Source organism: Apaloderma vittatum, unplaced genomic scaffold, assembly GCF_000703405.1.
Source record: "Apaloderma vittatum isolate BGI_N311 unplaced genomic scaffold, ASM70340v1 scaffold1002, whole genome shotgun sequence".
Taxonomy (NCBI): Eukaryota; Metazoa; Chordata; class Aves; order Trogoniformes; family Trogonidae; genus Apaloderma; species Apaloderma vittatum.
Window position 1 is genome coordinate 14,322 of NW_009701666.1, and position 21,940 is coordinate 36,261.

The 21,940-nt window shown below is 39.3% G+C and overlaps 1 protein-coding gene across 1 annotated transcript; it reads right to left on the minus strand.

Annotated features, from left to right (window-relative positions):
* Nucleotides 1-1,194: 1,194 nt before the first annotated feature.
* LOC104281271 (zinc finger protein DZIP1-like) lies at nucleotides 1,195-20,638 on the minus strand (the record flags this gene model as incomplete). Its single annotated transcript, XM_009879212.1, has 10 exons — nucleotides 1,195-1,277; nucleotides 2,750-2,915; nucleotides 8,353-8,483; nucleotides 8,828-9,030; nucleotides 9,843-9,893; nucleotides 10,429-10,558; nucleotides 10,871-11,066; nucleotides 11,350-11,495; nucleotides 18,885-18,941; nucleotides 20,590-20,638. Coding segments are annotated over 10 exons (1,212 nt in total), but the record flags the coding sequence as incomplete, so codon positions are not given.
* Nucleotides 20,639-21,940: the final 1,302 nt, after the last annotated feature.

The window sequence follows — 21,940 nt, forward strand, 5'->3', positions numbered from 1 at the left end:
ATTCCTGAAGGGCTGACCACATAAAAGCAGGCAATATCGAACAGAACTATTTTAGATAATCCTCAATTAGTTACAATGGTTCAAAAATTCAGCTAGTACTTTTTTTTTTATTATTTGTAACCTGTCCACAGAAATGTGATGGCTTTTGAGGGACTATTTATCAAAGTCAACAAATGAGATAAGTGATTATGAACAACCACAAAATGCTTTGTAGACTGAGTCCTTAAAAAGAGATACAAGCTCAGGTCTGTCCTGACAGACCCTTGCATTTCAATATATTGGCTATTTTGGGACAAAGGTGTAAATACAAAAAATGAATAGTCGTATTTAATAATGGCACAATAGGAGAGAAAAGGTTTTGCAACCATCTAAAATATAACAGAGCTATAAAGGTGTTCGAGGCTCTTTTTGGTTTCCTTTACTTTTGTATTTCAAGTCAATGCACTACTTGTGAGGTTTTTTAAGAAGGCAGCCAGTATGGACAAAAGAGAAATATGGAAGCACTTTTGCAATGGCAGGTCAGTATTTTCCTCACCCTAGCTTGATGTTTTATCTTCTTTTTTTTTTTTATTTTTATAGTTCTATGTTAACTAAGACTCAGTTCTAATATTAAAAACCCCCAAACAACCCAAACTTTCCCAAACAGGAGGCATTAAACAATAACTATTTTATAACAGCAGAGGCCTTTTTTGACTCTTCATTTGGTGTTTATTGTAAAACATGGTAGAAACTTAAAATTTTAATACATGGAAAGAGTTTCTTTAAAATGTTCACAATTTTATACAAAATTAATGATAAAATACAAGAAAATATGCATTTAAAAAATTTATAAAGTAATACTCTGCAGTAAATTCTGTTCATTGGTCAACAGTCTTTCTTGCAAGACCTGTTTCAATCTTTAATGTAAACATTAGAGGCGAAAGCTTCACCTCAGTGAAATCAAAGAGACTTTTCACCACTGAATTCATGAGAAAGAAGAATTAACTCTCAATTTCCGAGCAGACATGGCCAGTAACGCATACATGAATATTCTCGTTTCAAATTCAGGACTGAAAGACATAAGAGCTCTGTAAACAGTAATCCTTGCTATTACATGACCAATAGGACGGATGAATGGGAAACACTCGACATTTCAAGCACATTTTCAACATTAAGAGAACGCGAAGGCAATGCCTCCCGCCAGGAACGCAGCCGCTACGTATCTGAACAATCACTCCAGTCTGTGACAGTGACTAAGCTGCTTTTTAACGTGCTTGTATTATCAGCTTCGGGAGGGCCTGTTAAAATAACAAACAAACAAACAAAAATTAACAATTATTATTACTACTTTGGGAGTATTTTTAATTTGTATTTATCTATGGAGTAAAATCACACGCTATGTGAGCAAACACTCACAGGCTTCAGGAAGTCCAGAATTTTAACGGGGGAGGAAATTACAAGTGTTTTTAATACGAAGGCTCTTTCTGTCACAGAATACAATGCACAGTACAAGCAGTCAGTGTCAACACTACTCGCCCTTTAAAAACAACCTGAAGTAGCTTTATATAAACTGACACAGCTTTAACCTTTATATGTATTTAGGGGTGTTGATAGATGAGAAGCTCAACATGAGCCGGCAGGGCACTCCTGCAGCCCAGAAGGCCAACCGTATCAAGAGGAGAGTGGCCAGCAGGTCAAGAGAGGTGATGCTCCTCCTTTACACTGCTCTTGTGAGACCCCACTTTGAATATTTCATCAAGTTCTAGTGTTCCCACTGTAAGAGGGACATAGATCTCTTGGAGCGTGTTCAGAGGAGGCCACAAGGATGATCCAGGGGCTGGAGCACCTCTGCTATGAGGACAGGCTGCGGGAGCTGGGATTGTTCAGTCTGGAAAAGAGAAGACTCCAGGGGGACCTAACAGCTGCCTTCCAATACCTGAAGGGAACCTACAGGAAGGCTGGGGAGGGACGTTTTACAAGAGTGTCCACTGATAGGACAAGGGGAAGTGGGTTTAAGTTGAAGGAGAATAGATTTAGATTGGATCTTAGGAAGAAATTCTTCAGTACGAGGGTGGCAAGACTTTGGAATAAATTGCCCAGAGATGTTGTGGCTGCCCCCTCCCTGGAGGTGTTCAAGGCCAAGTTGGACGGAGCCTTGAGTAGCCTGATCTAGTTGAGAGGCGTCCCTGCCCATGACAGGGAGGTTGGACTAGATGATCTCTAAGGTCCCTTCCAGCATAGGCCATTCTGTGATTGTATGATTCTGTGTATTGAAATGTTAGGGCTAGGAACTGCTACAGAAGTTCTAGGTAAGATTTACTTTAACACTGGTTCACACATTTATCTCAGCCTAGTAGGTCACTTAGGTATCTTCAAAAAACACCTTTTATTATTATTCTCAAAAAAAAGTAAGAGAAGTTTCCTTCCTCCCTTAGATTTGAGAAGGGATTAAAAGTCAACCCTGGATGATTACTTTTGAAGATGAGGTTGAAGCCTGATAGTACTCTACACTATAAAATCTCAAATTTTAAGGTTTTTGGGATCCCTGTATATTTACATGTGTATTGTTTACATATGAGTATGCATCACAAATACCATATATGACATTTATATGACATAAAAGCAAGCATGGAGTTTTTCTTACTTTTTCTTTTCATACAGAATACCATATACTGAATTACAATGTATAATACACTATACTTAAGTACTCCTCTAGGCGTGCCAGGCTATATAATAGATGGCTAACAATGTAGAAGACAGAATGTATTACCTTCCTCCTTTGGTACACTTGTCCTCGGAAGACCCCACGCATGCACCATGGATGCACCGTTTGACTCGTTTTTCTGAACCATCGCTGCCTTCTGACCTCTATCATTCTGCATCAGTAAATCTTCTAATGATGATATATCCCAATCATCTTCATCAGCTTCTGTGAACTAGTGAGAACAAAAAACACACATTTTCCCTCTGTCCAGTCAAATTGTGCTGGCACACGGCCTTTATGACATCCATCACCACAGTTTTAAAATCCATATAATTCAATTATCTAGATCATATTAATTCACTACTATAGTTTCAAAGTTACAAGGGTGGGATTTTAAGTCAGGAAGTGCAAAAGTTCAGCACAAGAAAGCCATGGACCTGTTGGAGCAGGTCCAGAGAAGGGCCATGAAGATGACAAGGGCACTGGAGCACCTCCTCTACGAGGACAGGCTGGGAGAATTGGGGTTGTTCAGCCTGGAGAAGAGAAGGCTCCAGGGAGACCTTACAGTGGCCTTCCCGTACCTGAAGGGGACCTAAAGGAAAGCTGGGGAAAATCTGTTTTAGCAGGGTCTGTTGCGATAGGACAAGAGGAAATAATTTTAAAATAACAGAAGGGAGATTTAGACTAGCTCTAAGGAAGATACTTTTTACCACAAGGGTGATTGAACACTGGACAGGTTGCCCAGAGAGGTGGTAGAAACATTCTGTGGAAACATTCAAGGTCAGGCTCGATGGGGATCTGAGCAACCTGATCCAGTTAAAGATGTCCCTGCCCATGGCAAGGGGTCGGACTGGGTGACCTCTAACAGTCCCTTCCATTCTAAGTTCTGCCAGTTCTGTAACAGGCAGAAACCTATATTTTCAGGTATTAAATTTCTACTGAAAAAAAGGAACATCTTTTCTGGAATACTAGCTATTCCAATGAGATTCAAAGTCCTTTAAGTATTAGAATGCATATTACCTACATGAAAATAAAGACATGACATGTTATCATGCAAGTTGGCAGTTTAGTTTGCTATATCAGCATTCTGCATTCACACTAGAAAAATTTAATATTGCAGTAAAGACCTCTTCAATTTAAAACTTATTTATTTAAAGAGAAAATTAAATAATGAAAGTTAAAAAACCCCATGGTGCTGAAAGTTAAAGTATGTTTTCCTCTCAAGATTCACTGTCTGCATGTAGAAGCATATTTTTAATTAAGAGGTAGATTTGCATAATGAGTTCACAAAATGAGAGTCAAGTCAAACATGAACCTGAAGGCAGTGAGTGCCGAGGTCTTTCTTACCTCATCCACCTGAGAACTAAATCTCTTCATTCAGCTTTTGAAAGAAGAGCTACAGCATTTCCCTATTTGTCAGTCAGATGCAGTTCAATGGAATCAAGGCATTATGAGAGAGATTAGTGGTGGGAAGCTAAAGACAGTTTCTCACAAAGCTAAAGCCTTTCACCAGAGTCTTCCAGTATTGCAGGCAAATACATAAGCTGCTGCTGCTGCACAGAAGAAAGATTCAGACGCTCTAGCAGGAAACAACGTGAGCTATGTACATACTAGAGAAAAGAAATATGAACGTGTCGTGTGTCTCGAAAGAAGCGAAGAGACGGCAATACTGCTCGATCTTGCACCATAATTCAATTTTAACATTGCAAACGGTTTTTCAAAACCTGACAGATCTGCTCAGTGTGCTGTATTATTAACATACCAGGATTCAACATCTTGCTCGTTTAAATTATCTGTATTTGGAGGGCGTGGTGATGGGAAAGTCGGAGTCACATCTGTTGAGAAATGCTGGAGGAAGAGTTTCCTCAAACATTCACTAAGCCCCAAGTGATTTTTAAAGTAGGAAATACAGATAAAAATGTCAACTGCAAACAGAATTCAGTTCTGACTGAGCGTAAATACACAGCACCAATCAAAACTGCTAAGTGGTTTTATCAACTCCAAGACTTACTCCAAAGCAACACCACAATCCGTACAACGCCTGGTACAGTCGAACTCAGGTGTCGCAGCTTCAGGTAAGCACAAAGTTAATTTTCTCAAAAATGTTTCTGAAGTAAATTCTGTGAAACATGACCTTTATAAAACATATGACAATGGTTTGCCTTATAAAAGTTTTATGGTACTGTGGGTTTTGAGAATGAGCACTAGCAGCTGTAAGTATTTAAGCTAATCAAAAAACTGGGCTTTTCCATAAAACAATCATTCCAATGGCTTTTTGTGCTTATGTCTTTGGGCATGTTTGAAAATCCCACATAGTATTTCAACTACACATCTACATTTAAACGTACAAATATGGACAGGAATATTTGCATGAATATATGTATATATTCATATATAAATAGCAAAGAATACAAGATGATGTATTGTTCCATAAAAATTCCAGAAACAAAGCAGCAATGCCTGCCCTGCCTTTGGAAACTCACTTCCAACTCATCATGTCCATACAGGAACAGGTCACTGTGTCAATACATTTTTTCATGGAATCACAGAATTGTCAGAGTTAGAAGGGACCTTGAAGATCATCTAGTTCCAACCCCCCTGCCATGGGCAGGGACATCTCCCACTAGATTAGGTTGCTCCAGGTCCCACCCAGTCTGGCCTTGAACACTTCCAGGGAGGAGACATCCACAACTTCTCTGGGCAACCTGTTCCAGTGTTTTACCACCCTCAGCATAAAAATTTCCTCTTTATATGCAGTCTAAACCTACCCTCTTTCCATTTAAAACCACTGAGCCTTGTCCTGTCACTACAGGACTTTATAAAAATGTCTTTCTCCAGCTTTCTTATAAGCACTCCATATTTTGAAAGGCCACAATAAGGTCTCCCCAGAACCTTCTCTTCTCCAGGCTGAACAACTCCAACTCTCTCAGCCTGTCCTCATAGAAGAGGTGCTCCAATCTCCTGATCATTTTTGTGGCCTCCTCTGGACCCGGTCCATCAGGTCCATGCCCTTCTTGCGTTGAGGGCTCCGGAGCCAGTCTCACAAGAGCAGAGCAGAGGGGGAGAATCACCTTCCTTGACCTGCTGGCCATGCTGCTTTTGATGCAGCCCAGGCTATAGTTGGCTTTTTGGGCTCTGAGTGCACATTGCTGTTTCATGTCCAATTTTTCATCCACCAGTACCACTGAGTACTCTCTTCAGGGCTGTCCTCGATCCACTCATTGCCCAGCCTATGTTTGTGTTTGGGGTTGCCTCAACCCAGGTGCAGAACCTTGCATTCGGCCTTGTTGAACTTCATGAGGTTTGCACAGGCTCACTCCTCAAGCCTGTCAAGGCATCCCGTCCCTCGAGTGCATCAACTGCACCACCCAGCCTGGTGTCATCTGCAGACCTGCTGAGGGTGCACTCAACCCCACTGTGTCATTAATAAAGGTACTGAACAGCACTGGTCCCAATACAGACCCTTGAGAGACACTACTCATTACTGGTTTCTACTTGGGAATTGAGCCACCGAGTCTAACTCCTTGGACACAGCCACCCAGGCAATTCCTCAGCCATCTAACAGTCCTTCCACCAAACCCCCAATTTAGAGGAATGAATGTTGTGGGGGAACGTATCAAAGGCCTTGTACAGTCTAGGCAGCTGACATCTGTAGCTCTTCCCTTGTCTGCGGGTGCAGTCACTCATCGTAGAAGGCCAAAAGATTAGTCAGGCACAATTTACCCTTGTGTGTCTCTAATCACATCCATGTGTCGTCTTCCATATGTTTTAACTCAGCTTCCAGGAAGATCTGTTCCAGGATCTTACCAGGCACAGAGATGAGACTGACTGGCCAGTAGCTCTCAGGGTCCTCCTTTTTACTCTTTTTAAAAATGGGTTTGATGTTTCCCTTTTTTTTTCAGTCAGGGACTTTGCCTGACTGCCATGATTTTTCAAATATGCTGGAGAGTGGCTTGGCAACTACATCAGCCCAATTCCTTAGGACTCAGGCAGAATCTTGTCAGGTCCCATGGAACTGTGTATGGCTAGGTTCCTCTAGGGATCTAGAAACCTCATCTTCTCCCACCATGTCCCCTAGTCCCTGCCTTGGGGTTCAGGGGCTTGAGAGATGTAGGACGACAGAGCACTGGCACAGGCTGCCCAGCGAGGTTGTGGAGTCTCCTTCTCTGGAGACATTCTAAACCCTCCTGGACACGTTCCTGTGTGACCTCCTGTAGGTGATCCTGCTCTGCCAGGGGGGCTGGACTAGATGATCTTTTGAGGTCCCTTCCAACCCCCAACATTCTGTGATTCTGTGTGATTCTGTGAAGAGAAGTTACCAGTGAAAACTTTGGTATCTTTAAAACATAGATTTTAAGGCTTACTTTGCTACAGCTCTTTGCTCTTGAAGCCCAAATTCCATTAATACAGTAGCCCACAGTCTACAGACGTTTAGAAAACGTTAACGTCTCCTAAATTTAACTGTGAACATTTTATGGTCTTTTATCATCTGACACTGTACTGAATTTGAAAGCAACATTTGGCCAGGAAATACACAGTAATAGTAATTTCTGAGCAGAAAATTTTGAGTCTGGTGTGATTTGCAGCTTCCACACAGCCAATGGGCAAATCAGGTGTCACAGCGACAATTAAAAGCACACAAACTAAATGGGATTACCCTACCATTACAGCTCAAGCTGATTAAGACAATCACCCTGTTCTGGAAACTGAAATACAAGTGTCACTGTTTCTGGGAGGAGTCATAAATTTCAGATTTATCTAGCAGTCAGGAAGCCCTAAAGTATCAGTTTCACTATGGATAATAAAATTATCAGCAATTATTATTTATTTATTGAAAAAATATTTTCTTGAATGCTAGAACTAGTATCTGGCTGTTTGCTTCAATCTAATAACAACTACTAAAATGGAAATGAAAAGCACTGTCCGCTGTTGACTTTTGATTTGAAATAAATTTTGTTCCTTTTAAAAATTCTCCAGACAAAGATCAATTTGGATCAAAGCAGCTTACCAATTCTAAAACTCTAAACTGAGGGGAAGGCTGGGACTTTAGGAGCCTGACAGGTAAAGAATAAGTTGTGTTAGTATTCTGATCATGAACACATGCCATATTCAATGGATAGATGTCAGTCATAGATTTGATGGAGTCTGCAAACAGTGTATGGTTGTAAATACATGCTGCAAAACCAAAACCATACTCAAAAATTGAACCTGTCCCCTCGTTAAATTACATTTTAAAAGCTCCATATCAGATAAATCTTTAGAAATAAACATATTTTAAAATTCTATATAAGCAAAATAATTTTTTCCTCCATCAAACCAAGATCCTAGGAAAGCAAGTAAAGAAGAGCTCTCTCTTATGTCTCAATGCTGCTAGAACAGGAGACAAAAATGATACCACCTGTGCCCAAACTTTAGTCTAGCTGTAGTGATCCCAACCAGCCATGGGATAAGGAAATAAGCAATATGGATGAAGAAGTCACTTGCCACAGCTCACTTGCTCACACTTTTCTATACACCAGTGCAGACATACCCAAAACATCTACTTAGCTGTAACTCCAAAACTTTGAGGATTAAGTTCTTCACTGTGTCAAGAGGGTTTCAGCATCAAAAAAACCCCAAAACAATCCAGTAATATAATGAAATAATAATGACTATTAATGAAGTGATACCTTCAGTTCTTTCACTTCTTCTTTCTTAACAAACGCCTGTGCAACATTAATCCCTCCAGCCGGTTTGTTCTTACTTCCATGGTTAGAAAGACTTTTTCCAACTTTTTCAGTCAGTCTTTGAATAACTGTTCCTAAAGTTCATAAAAAATTATTGGCAGTTTCCATTCAAAAGTAAGGAGCTTTTCTGTAAACCCTCTAGAAATCTTACATAAAGCAAAAGAAAGTAAAAGAAATCTCTCTGAGGCAGAGAGTATCTTTCTCTGCATTAATATAAGCCAGCATGATACACATCTAATTTGAACTGACATGTCTAAGTATGGTATTAATATAAACACATTAGCAGAAACATAAAGCGCACACAAATATCCATACACTCAAGACAAGTCATTATGTTTTCTAACACAGAAATATTATCAGGAAATGCAAAACCATGCACAGCTGTTACAACACGCATATACAAAAGTAGTGAAAAAACCTTTTGAAGTTTTGGCAGGTGTTCCAGCTTCTTCAGCTTCACCTTCCTCCATCTCATCCAGATCGCTTTTATCAGAAGCCTTCTGAAAAGCACTGACTTTGCTGCTCGATGTTTTTGACTGCTTTTGCAATAGCTGTGGCGGTGGGTCAGGCTGTAGGCTATCATCCTCGTCTACTTCGTCCTCTGAACTGAACGGCAGAGTTCTAAGCAAAAACAGAGACAGCCTGACGACTTACTGTCTTCCAGTGCATTGCAATATATCTCAGCTTCCCTCTATTTTCCTTTCTAATAACGTGCATTTTTCTTACACGAAAAAAAGAGGAGCTGACTAGCCAGAAAGCTATTTAAAAGATGTCACACTGCTAAGTAAACTCAGAAAGTTATCACAAAATTCTCTCTTATATAGATGTGACTACTTCCAACTACTTCTTGCAACTCTCTTCACAAAACAAACCAATATATAACAAATCTTGCTAGGCAAAAAAAGATAGGCTTTCATGGATCAGCAGGGGGAGGAAAGTTCACAGTCAAGGAACCCACACCAGAGAAAGTCTGTTCTGACATTCCGTTAGATGACAATAATTGGGGAATTTTTCAAGTGCAGGAACTACAAAGTAATGTAGCTGATGTGAGTGGAGTCTGGAATATTGTGTTTAATTTTAGTAAGAAAATATCTATAAACTGAAAAAAATAGGTCACCAAAGTCTTTAAATGCTTTCAAATGGGTCCGAAAAGCATCTAAGAATGAAACTAGAGGAAGCAATACTATCCAAGTTCACAGAGTATCCCTCTCTAGTTCATAACAAAGAACACATCTACTGAATGGAGAACATGCTCTCTTTCAGGAATTATGGTAACACACTTGAATGGAATAATACTTTAAAACAAAATGTGAAGTATGTGGTCCAGAAAGCGTTCATAATTTTAGCTTAATAATAGCTTTTTTTGTGGCAGGCATGTGAATATTCAGTTGCCAAAACCATTTTCTTCAAAAATACAAGGGAACAAAACATACGTGATGCTAGGTGTCCTTCTGGAAACTCCATTTCCAAAAAAAATCACGGATCTAAAAACCAAGAAGACAAGTTATTTGAGCACCGACTGTCAACTAAATAACCATAAAGTTTATGTAGAATCATAGAATTATAGAATAGTTTCAGCTGGAAGAGACCAAGATCATCAAGTCCCGCCTTTGTCCCAGCCCTATCAACCTACTAAATGATTCCCCCCAATGCAACAACCAGTTGTTTCTTAAACACCTCCAGGGACGGTGACTCAATCCCCTCCCGGGGCAGCCTGTTCCAATGGCTGACAACCCTTTCAGTATAGAAATTCTTCCTAATATCCAACCTGAACCTCCTCTGGTGCAATTTAAATCCATTTTCCCATATCCTATCACTCTCCACTAGGGAGAATGGACGAACCGCTGCCTCTCTACAACCTCCCTTCAGGTAGTTCCAGAGAGCGATGAGGTCTCCCTCAGGGGAATTCTTTAGCTCAGTTCTTACAGTATTAGCAGGAACGTTCAGATCAGTCACCAGACCCCAAACACACAGGGCTGCTACCCAAGACGTGAGTGCTATGAGAGCAGCAGCTCTTACTTTGGTGTGGAGGTGTTCTGGCTGACGGCTGTTCTCTGCTCAGCTGGGCGGACGGCTGTTGAGGACCGTTTTACAGGTTTTTGTGGTGTGGCAGATGAGGAGATTCCCAACTGCCTGAATTTCTGTTTCTCTACAAGAGAAATTACCTATTTCATTATGAAAAACAATGTTTGGTATATTTTATATTTGATTTCTACAACTACAGATGTCTCTGCTGCAGATTACAGCTTTACAGAAAAGAAGGGAAAAAAGTAATTTTTTTCTTCAAAGCAGTTCACAGTTGCAAGAACACTTTAAAGAAAATCATTTAGTCGGCCATAACTATATATAATATTTATATGGAAAATGATGAAAGCAGCTATACAGAAATGTTGCTAAACAAAACCTTAAATAGCAGTTATAAAATATAAGAGAATGAAAAAAACCCTCAAAATTTTTTAACCTTCTGAAGGAAGTTGAGGAGAGGAAACAGGTCTATTACAAGATGACAACTTCTCATTGACCCTAATGCTAACTTGGCGTTCAAGATGCTCTCGAATTCGTTGAATGTCAGGTTCTTGTTTCTGTTTCCATTTTCTAGCAGATTTGATGGCATTCGAAATGTCCTCAAAGCGATTGTTTGGGATACCACAAACACTCTAAGGAAACAAATTGTAAACACAGGTACAATCTTAAGCTTCAGATATCACAAAGCTTGTAGAAAAATCACAGAAGTTGGTAACACTGTTCACAGGTGTAGCCACATCCTCCACAGCTCTAATATGGACATCCTCTCAGGTTAATGAATTACATTGACATATAACGTGTGGGAATTTAGCTTTGGATTTTCTAGGTTGAGGGTTGCGGTACAAGAGTGAAAGAGAGTAGCAAAAAAGTGGGACAAAGATTACCCCTCTTTCAAATAACTCGGAATAATCTTACTGCTTTGATTCCAAAGTCTTTCAGCTTCTCCTCCAGGGTTTGCTCCAAATCAACCCGTAATTCTTTAGTTAAAGAAGGAACAGTCTTCAAAGCATCTTTCAAATAGTGGTTACTTCTACCTGCTTTATTATCACTCTTCTCAGTTTCTGAAACAAGAATGGAAAAATGCATTTAAGAGGTTTGAAAAATCCACAGTATATGAGACAATTAAAAACTGCACTGAAGCATGCATTTTTTAGAAGCACCATGGACATACGTGTGCACTATTTGTCTACACGGAGCTGGATTCTTTTTAAAATCTTGGGCTAGCTTACAGAAGCCAGTTTACTTGTAATCTATAACCCGGAACCTCATACTCACCATCACAAGTTTCTTTTATCTTATTCTTGTTACAGAATTGCTGTAAAGATATATGCCTGAGTATTTAGCAACAAAGATCTTTTCTTTTTGAACTGTGCTTGGAAACTTCTCATAAAGAAAGACCATTTTCTGATAATTAAGTTCTCTTGAAGTGGTATTTCAAGTCAAAGCTGAATTCTAGCAGGAATTAGAACAGGAATAGGACAAACCTGCTCTCTGGAAAAGCTTCAAACAACGTAAAGTTCTCTGACAAAAATCATCTACTGGAATTAAATCTTTAGAAAGTTGTAACACTTTCACAAGTCTCAGTAAAGACAAAACCTTAGCGTGAGGCAGGCTGCTTCACAGAAAACACCTGACGGATAATACTTATCTTCAAAACTCTTTCAAGGACAAAGTTCAGTGTCGTGTTTTCTACTGTGCAGGCCTATGACATCATACATACTTAAAGCAGACAAAGAAGTTTCTATCTCTAAGCTTTAAGGGTCAGTAATGACATGAACTCTTATGCAAGAAATAAAGAATCATCTAGACAGATTCTTCCACCTAAATTCAAGACTGATACTTGAGTTAGGCCAAAGGATTATAGGGTCACACAGAGGAGTAAAGAAGCAAAACATACCTGTTTGGAATCTGCCTACGAGGTGTCTCCGGCAAGAAAAAAATTTACTGAATGTCACCTATACCAAGAGAACCAACAATCTGTGGGACCACGGCAGCTGCTTCCTTCTGGCCAGCAGAGCTGGCAAAGCTGACACAGAGGGGTAAGCAACAGCGCAGGAAAGCATGCCGTAAACCACGCACCCAACTTTGCCTCTGAATCATAGAATGTTTTGGGCTGGAAGGGACCTTTAAAGGTAAATCTTGGGTAGGAGTTTGCTTCTTTCCAGTAGGCATTACAAGGCAGCAGAGTCATTTGCCAGCCTCCAAGCAATGACAAAAAAGAAGGAGCCATTCCATACTGTGACTTTTAAATGTTTTCTTTCAAAACAAATGTGCTGCTTTTACTATTTTTAAACGATTGCTTAAAAAGCAGTTCCATTTACCTTTTGTTTTTTTCTTTAAGGGAAAGGAAAGAGAAACACTCTGAGGAGGACCCGAAAAAGCCTGCTGTTTTCAAGAAGTGGCTTCCAACAGATCCTGGAAAGAACTACAGGTAAAGAAGATTGAAGGATGATCCAGCTACCGCACTAACAGATCTGTGCTGAAGAAGACAGAATCCAGCTGAAACCTTATCTGGCTTCAGGAACTGCGTGGACAACTCAATCCCTGACAGGTGGGTTTCAATATGATCTGGCTGGAGACCTGAGTCACAGAAGAGGCAAATTACTGTCGGCGAGGAAACCTAGGGCTATCGGACTACGCCCAGTCAGAAGAAGGCACAGTATACAGTACGAAACCCTCTTGGGAAGCCAGACATGAGACATTTTGAAGCAGAAGGCTCCAAGGAGCCTTCTGGAAATCCTGTCCCTTTCAGATGTTAATCCCTACAACAAAATAGATCCACCTAAAATAGTTTTAAAACGCATAATTACTATATACTAATATGGGTAACAAGACTATCCAGCATTATCCTTAATTAATGACAATATTAATTCTTGCTAATTAACTCAAGCCAAATCCTCTTTGCCAGAGCCAACTATTGAAGGAACTGTTTTCTTATTCATTTTTGTTTCTCAAAACCCACCTAAATAATAGATTTAACAACTCTGGAAGCAAGGGACCTTAAGTCTGGTCCACTGTCTCAGCTCCTACATAATCCTAAGAAACAATGTGCCAAGTCAAGAATTTTCATGCTCTCCCTTACAGATGGCTGTCACCGAAAACAAAAAAAATCTTGGTCTATCTTTTCAGACTGCATTCTTTCTTTCTCTCTTTTGTACTGCAGGCTATGCCTTTAGGCCCAGCAGAAGAATCAAAGACGATCCATCAAGAGAGAAGATGACAAGCAAGAGAAATAGCAGAAAGAACGGCAAAAATGCGAGCAGTCTATGTTTCAGATTGTTCAGAGTCACCGGAATTCCCCTCAGGAAATGTCCCACTTACGCACAGATGTATTCAAGTGACCATTTTGTTTTGAAAACAGCATCATTCCCTCAAAGTTTAAACTCCTCAGCTATAAGGTTCAAGACTGATTTTGAGTTTTGCACACAGTACAGGTTATTATGCTCTTCAGTTATTTAGTGTCTCATCTAAGGTGCTGTTAGCCTTGCTCAGGAGAAGAATGCCATGCGGGACAAACTGATGCCTTCTGGTCTGCCACTGTAAACGTGGCGTTCTCTGAGCTTTCCTCAGATGAAGCAGAACAGCTGCCAACCCTGGGCAACATAATTTCACTGAGAATTGAGCAACCCTGGCGGGAGCTGTAGCTACTCAGAGGTAAGCATAACTGAGATTACTTGAAAAAGTATCTTGGGCGCATTTCTGGAAACCGGCAGCTTCAACCTCCATCACCAGCTTCCTTCCTTCTATCTGAATTCTTTAACTTCTTACGCAGTCAGCACCAAAAATTTCCCAGTGTGGCGGTATTGCCCCATCAAACATTTTTGCTCTGCTTAACTCAAGAGCCTTTAGACATGTGGAATATGCCTGATCTCAAGAGTTCACCACATTTTCATCAAAACATTGCACTTGGATAAGGAAATTGTAGCATTTACAAGCACCAGTAGCAAACTGGAGACTGACACAAACAAGGAATGTTCCCACCCACATCACATAAGCATACTGAAATACAACGAAAAATATCGTAGGTATCAAATAATATTTACTTTTTACTTTCAAGAAACGCATGCCACCATATTTTGAGCTGAATCAACCATTACCTTTTTCCTCTTCTGAAAGCTCCTCTATGGGCTCCAGCATATGCACCAGAGGTGCCTGCTCTAATACCGAGGAAGACCAGGAACACCGGACAAACAGGACAGAAGAAGGTCAAGGTCCAGAGTGGGAAAGTTGGCAAAAAAAACACACTGATGTCAACCCTCCTGCTTGCTGACAACCGGCTTAACAATCCAAACCCAACGCAACACGCCTCCTCGCCACCTCGGCGGGACACTTTTGTAGAGGATACCCTAATAACAGAAATCGCTTCAGGAGCAATTCAGTTGCCTAAACATAAGTGCCTAGTGTCATCTCAGATATATCAGCATTTTAAGCCGTCAGCACAGGGCTGTCTGGTATGTCACACCACGACGGAAAACCTGTGCCATTCTGGAACGGCACCCAGAGGTCAGCTGGGATGTTTTTAGGCATCTACAATGACAAGACCACCTAGGATGAAGTAAATGAATACCCTCATTCATTTCTTATAAGAAGCACTGTGATTTTTAAATTTATTTTGTAATATCGTTTATATGCAATTTGACACTGAAAGTTTACAAAAGGCAAGTGAAACGTGCAGACATAGAAATCCTCACAAATATATGGGAAAAAATACGTTAACTTATTATTCCAGAGAAATATTAAGTACTGAATCCATTGCAAGGCACGGAGAAATTGGATATATAAATAAGATCATTTCCACTAAAACTTATTTTAAAAAATCTCCAGTCACTCCTTATAGTAAGATTCAGTATTGCCATGTGCTTTAAAGAAATCTCACAATGTCCTCTGCTGGAAATCCAGAGAAGTATTAAGTACTGAATCCATATGTGCAAGGCACGGAGAAATTGGATATATAAATAAGATCATTTCCACTAAAACTTATTTTAAAAAATCTCCAGTCACTCCTTATAGTGAGATTCAGTATTGCCATGTGCTTTAAAGAAATCTCACAATGTCCTCTGCTGGAAACAGATTCCTAAACACATTGAAATAATCATCCAATAGACTGTCAAGTACAATTTCCTTTATAGAAATGAAGTCAGAGTACAGTTTATTTAGAACTTTACAGACTTCAGATATAAGAGATGCATGAAAATGCTTATATGCAGACTCATAAACATACAGAGGTTTAAAATGTTAATATTCACATTCCATAAATTATTTAAATGAAAACTAGAACTTGAGTTTCTCCCACGGTTTACGATAAAATCAGAGATGCATAAACTATACTTTCACCATTCAACTACTGGCAGTATAGGAGAAAATAATTTATCGGCCAATATTTTGGGTCAGCATACAATTGCAAGAAACTTCTGGTGCTACGAATCAATGTTCTGTGGCACAGGTGGGAGGGGAGGGAGTGACACTACAGGAAATCTACCCGCTCTCCACCACTTCTCATACAAGCAGGTAAGAACTCAGATACGCTGTGACGGGCAATCCCAATAAAATGAGCACCTGCAGCTAAGTGGCACCGTCACATCTCCAGGGGACTAAAACTGGTGGTGTCAATGCTTGGCTATGGCAGCTGCTCTCTCCAGGTTTTCCATACTTGAGGTTTTCCAAGCAGGTTACCAGACTTAATGATTGCTCCCATGCAACTTGGCGCCGAGTAAGTTCTAATAAAATGCTTCTCACAACATCACATGACGCTAACGAGATGCAAATGTCAACATGGAAACAAAAGCAAAACTCTGAAAGTAAAATAGGTTTCTGGTCTTTCAGTCTCTAAGGCTGTAAAATTCAATAGTGGCCAGAGCATTTCTGGGCACTGAACATGATCCTCCACACAACTGTTCCTGGCATGCTGCACCAATCCACCCCACACCAACTAACATTCTCCAAAACAATGTTCAGGTACTGTTTGGGATCATTCCCAAAAGCCTGCAGCGAGCCTGTTTTGGAGGACAGAGCCTGATGCACAGATGAAATGTTGTGGGGTGATCTAATTTTATTGACCTAACATAGACTAAATATTGAGCAAGTATCGATATTTCAAGAATAATATAGCAGCCAAAGCCTGATTTTAATATTTAAAAGAAAAAACCCAACAACAAAACATAATCAATCTATTGCCCTTTTGCAAGACTGAAGCAATTTTTAAAAATAAAATTTAAGTTATACCTGCACAAAATTGTACAGCTAACTCAGAAATGGAGAGAACAATGGTCAGTCTGGATGGTTCTCAAAGCACACTTAGCTCTCGCAAGAAACCAGAACGTTAGCTCAAAAGCACCAGGCTAACTCAGATATTCCACTACTTTACACTTAGGATACCTCATTTGTAGCTTGAGTATCTTTTCATGACACAGATTTAAAATACGCAGAATGAATATTAGGATGCCAAAGCTTCCAGACAACTTTGAAACATGTACTGAAGTTCACATTAGAGAGAATTTTCCAGAATTAATTTTCTTTCAAACAGAAAAAAACCCCACAAGATACTTCAATGCAGCCAACTGTTTGGTAGAAAAACTACAGCCCCTGTGATTTCAGAGATGCTTATTAATTTTGTGTACAGAAGTTACCAAAAAGGGCTTTCATTTTCATAATAGCACAAGATGCAGCCATGGTGTCTTAATTCAGTACTTAAGAAGAGCCCTGACATCACTGGGAAAGACACTATCACTTCTGACAGACTTTATGTCCAGAAATTAGGTAGGGTAAGTTTAAAAAAAAAAAAATCCAGAAGGGAAGAAAGGGGACAGACAGAGAGACCTGCAGAGATAAATAAAATCATCATCAGCAAAGGAATGTGAAGGAACCACCTTCTTTGAGGTTTCATAATAAACTGACAGTGACTCTTTTCTCTATCAATAGCAGGAACAGCCTTTTCTATCCTGAGAAGTTTCACGAGGTGTCACAAACTCCCTATACGGAGCAGCAAGAAATTAGGGAAGATTTGAACGAGCTGATTTAAATTGTCAGAGGACAAAATACCCACATGCACAGAACTATTTCCCTCCTTAGCACAAATGAAAGTAAAGGCACTAAGAAAGCAACGTTTGACAAGCTCAGGGTGTAGAGCCTCAGCAGCAATATTCTTCGTAACACTCGTTTCTTAAATTCAGGGTAATAGCTGAGCTACCTGCTGCGAGACCTCTTAGCCAGAACCAGCACTAACTACTGTGTCAGTGCAATGAAGGTGGCTTGAACAAAGAAGAACTAGACTATTTAAAATACTATTACTAATAATATGTACTTAATATATTATTACTTTTCTCCACACATATCATCTATGTAGTTTCACTTAAAAAGCTCTAGGCAATGAAGTGCTAACCTTGTGTAGGTTAGAAAGAAATCTCTGTATTATTCAAATAAGATATAATAAATAAAACCTATTTCCCTTTGTTTACTAATTCTTCCCCCAATAAATATTCTGAAATCAACATTTCATATTGATCAGATTTTCATTCCTCATATCAAAATCTTGTTGTATAGTACCTCTTCCTCATATGCCTCTTCAGAATTCTCTGAATTTGTTGAAAAAGAAAGATTCTGTTCCTTTTTTAAGAAAAAATGCATTTCACCTCCCTTTGACATATATTCATAACAAAAAATGTAATTCATATATTTATAACAAAAATATGATTCAATAATTCAAAATAATGAACTTTTTAAAGCCTTTAAACGTTTTACATGCTCAAATTCATTTGTCATTCCTTTCCGATTTGAAGTGAAAATAAAGAATTAATTGCAGAATATTGGTATGGTAACAATACTCTTCGTTACTTTGCATATCAAGAAAAAGAAAAATACTTTCACAGAGTACGAAACAATGCAAATGGAGGTTCATTCCCTCTCCCCACTTCTAAACATCACAATGCCACAGGTTAAAAAAATGATTTATATATAACTACAGATATATTCTGGAAAAACTATCAGATGGGATGACTGTTCATTTTGATTATTTCTTCTGTATTTTTCCTCCTTGTCATTAGAAGCCACATGAAAAATACAGTATTTCAAGATTTGCAAGCAAGTATCTCCATGTGTCTCTATACAAATTCCAGTACATGCATACACCTATCCAGGATATGCATATACCAGATAAAAATATTTTCTATATAATTTTATTTCCTCAATTAGATTGATTTACCTTAAAGTGATTCAATATCATACACACACTAGGACATTTCTCAAATTATTTTGTTCTGCTTCTCACTTATTCTTTTCAATAGTGCATCTTTACAGTTACCTGATAGGAATTCTCAGTGCGGGCATATGCAAAGCAAATAAAATTATGTTCTTTCAGTCTAACTAATCTTACAGCTATGAGCTGACAAGCAACACATTTGAGAAGACAGAGTGTTAGATTTCAAATTACCGCATCTGGCAGTAAAAAAACTTACGATGCGTCACTGGTGGACTTGGTTTAGATTCTTCAAGATGCTCTACAGTAGTGTTCACTACAATAGTATGAAAGTAAAAAATAATGTAAATTAATTACAGTAAACAATAGCAGACATATACTTAAATGTAGCAATATTTAATTATATTTACAGATTAGACAATTTTTTGCTTTAATAGGGATAAAATTAAACAAATCCGATCCTTGCAACATGAAAGTATGTCTCTATATATGCTTAAACGTTTTTAATGCTTCTTGAATCAGGGGGAAAAAAAAAAAAAGGCAACTAAATCATCATGGAACCAGAATGTGATCGTCTCTTCTGTCACACCTGTGCACTGTCTTTGTATCGCAGGGAAGAAGCCTTAGCCTCAAAGCTAGGACTAGAGGGAATGGATTGAAGCTGGAGATGGATCGGTTCAGATCGCACGTTAGGAAGAAGTTCTTCCCCATGAGGGTGCTGAGACACTGGCACTGCCCGAAGGGGTGGTGGAAGCCCCATCCCTGGAAGTTTTAAGGCCAGGCTGGATGGGGCTCTGGGCAGCCTGATCTAGTGGGGGATGTCCCTGCCCATGGTGGGGGGGTTGGAATTAGGGGATCTTTAAGGTCCCTTCCAATCCTCGCAATTCTATGATTCTATATTTTGTCTAGTGTGATTGAGGCTTGCATTCCCCAAAAGAGGATCTGCTGCATCCACACTTCATATCGATTAGCATAAACTCTACCTATATCATGTACAGAGTGTGGCCTTGGAGTGAATTAGCACCTCAATTCCATGTTCCTCACATCAGTCCAGGCCAAATTCAGTTGCGTGCTGTGGTCTTACACTTTTCTCTGCTTCAGTGTGGCTCCAGCTGAAAAACCCCACAGCCTAACTATTGCTACGCTCCCCTCAAACTAATCTATTCCCTACTGTCAGATCAATTCAAGCCAATGTCTTGCTAATAGAGCAAGATTATTCCCCCTTTCCAAGTGTCCAAACTGGGATTAGGACGGCTGTGGTTTAAGCCGGCCGCTCACTTGCTCACTCCCCCCACAGCGGGATGGGGAAGAGAACTGAAAGGGAGAAAAAGGTAAAACCTTGTGGGTTTTTAGAACACCGCAGAGAAGCAGCAATTGTAATAACAAAAATCAACCCCACCCTAGCCAAACTCAGAACATGAATTACATTGGTTGTCACCATCTATTGCTTATTTCAAGTCACTGCAACCGCAGCATCGACGACATGGGTGTTTGTGGTGCAGGATCACATCCTAAGACACTATCAGCAGGTTTTGCTATTTGTAACAGACTTTGGATGCTAAAGCATTGCACAGACAAAAATATCAGGGTTCTTAAAATTCTTTGAGCATCTATATCTTGACTGACAAATGAATCAATCTTGTCTATTCTTTCAGTATTTCCCTTTTTGCCAAAAGGTTTTTACATAATACAAAACAGAGTTGCTATATTTCACATCTCTTCACTACTCACGTAGTGAACGTTGTACATTAGAAATCCTTACAGCTGCAAAACCATGAACTTTGTAAATTGTGGCATGGAAACAGGTGAGCACCACGTGAAAGACAAATAAATTGCCAGTACCGATCTGGCTTCAATATTTAGACAGTCGATGTCTAAATTTTTTAACGAATTGTAACATTTGTTTCAGCCAAGCTGCTGAAATCAGAACCAAAATCTGCTTTTTCTTAAGAATTTGTACTTACCTTCATATGGTTTAACATTTGCAACTGATCTGGTGGCCAACTCTTTTAACTGAATGAGAAAAGATAGATATATGAATAGTTGCAAGTGTAAATGATCAGTACATAGAAAGGAACACTGAGTACAAAATACCAAGTTTCAGTATTATTCCACAGCAGAAAATATTGTTTATGATTCAGGGAGAAGAATAATACTTTTGTGAAACTTTGTTCTACTGCCCAACATGTATTTCACTCATGCTTAATGACTGCTGAGGACTTACTTCTGTTTGCTGTGTGATGTAGACTCACACTTTGTACACCCTATTATTATAAGCTATAATAAAATCAAATGAGAGTGGGCTTAGGGGCCACTCCAGCACTTACAGTTTCAATACTTTCTGCTTCAGCAATTCATGTTCAATTTGCAAGTTTAGCTCCGCTCCAGGAAAACACTTAATTACACGTTGATTTTAAACGTAAGAACAGTTCTCCTGTCTGCTCTACAGTTTTGTCTGTTTGACGCCCAAGACATACATTGAACAAAGCTGAGAGTGTAGAGGGAATAACCTGTTTGTAATTCAGTCTCAAGGAAACAAGAAACTTGTGAATCCTATCTCATTCATTCAAATAACGCTCCAGTTCACACAATAAAAGCTAAATCCAAATCAGACAAACAGCAACCTCAGCTGGAGCTGCAACAAGATATCGGGCCCTGGTCTTTTTCTCTTGATCAGTTCAGTTACAGCCAGTAACGTCTCAATTTGTTGTCCATTCAGTTTGGATTCTGGAAAATCTCTAGCTATTTCTCAAGCCTTTCCAGTTTCCAGGGATCAAGAATGTAGATCTTCAGAACCACATTTCGCAAACACCAAACTTGTATCCCTCTGAGCTTACTTTACATCTGTGGTCATACTGTTTTGTTTTTAAAGGTTACTTTACTGCAAGACATTTGCTTTAGGATTAAGTCCTCCATTGCTCCAGCCATCAAATTTGTTGAGGTGGAGATGGAAAAGCTATTATTTGTGTCTCCAATTCTTTAAGCACGTAAGTATAGGTCTGACATTGACCTCAAGAAAAAAGTGCAAAATCAGATGTTGATTTGTAAAGAATACACCGTCTAATAGAGGAATAAGTTGTAAAGACCACGTAATCATGCCATAGTCTATACTACAGACTACTTAGATCTTCACTCACTGATCACCTCAAAAAATCTATAGTTATGCTTGAATAAAAGTATATTTTCAAGGAAAAAAACAATTCATTTCCAAATTATTTCACAGAAAAATTGGTTATCTCAAGCTGGAAGAGACTCATAAGGATCATCAAGTTCAACCTCATACAGGACTACCTAAAACTAAATCATATAACTAAG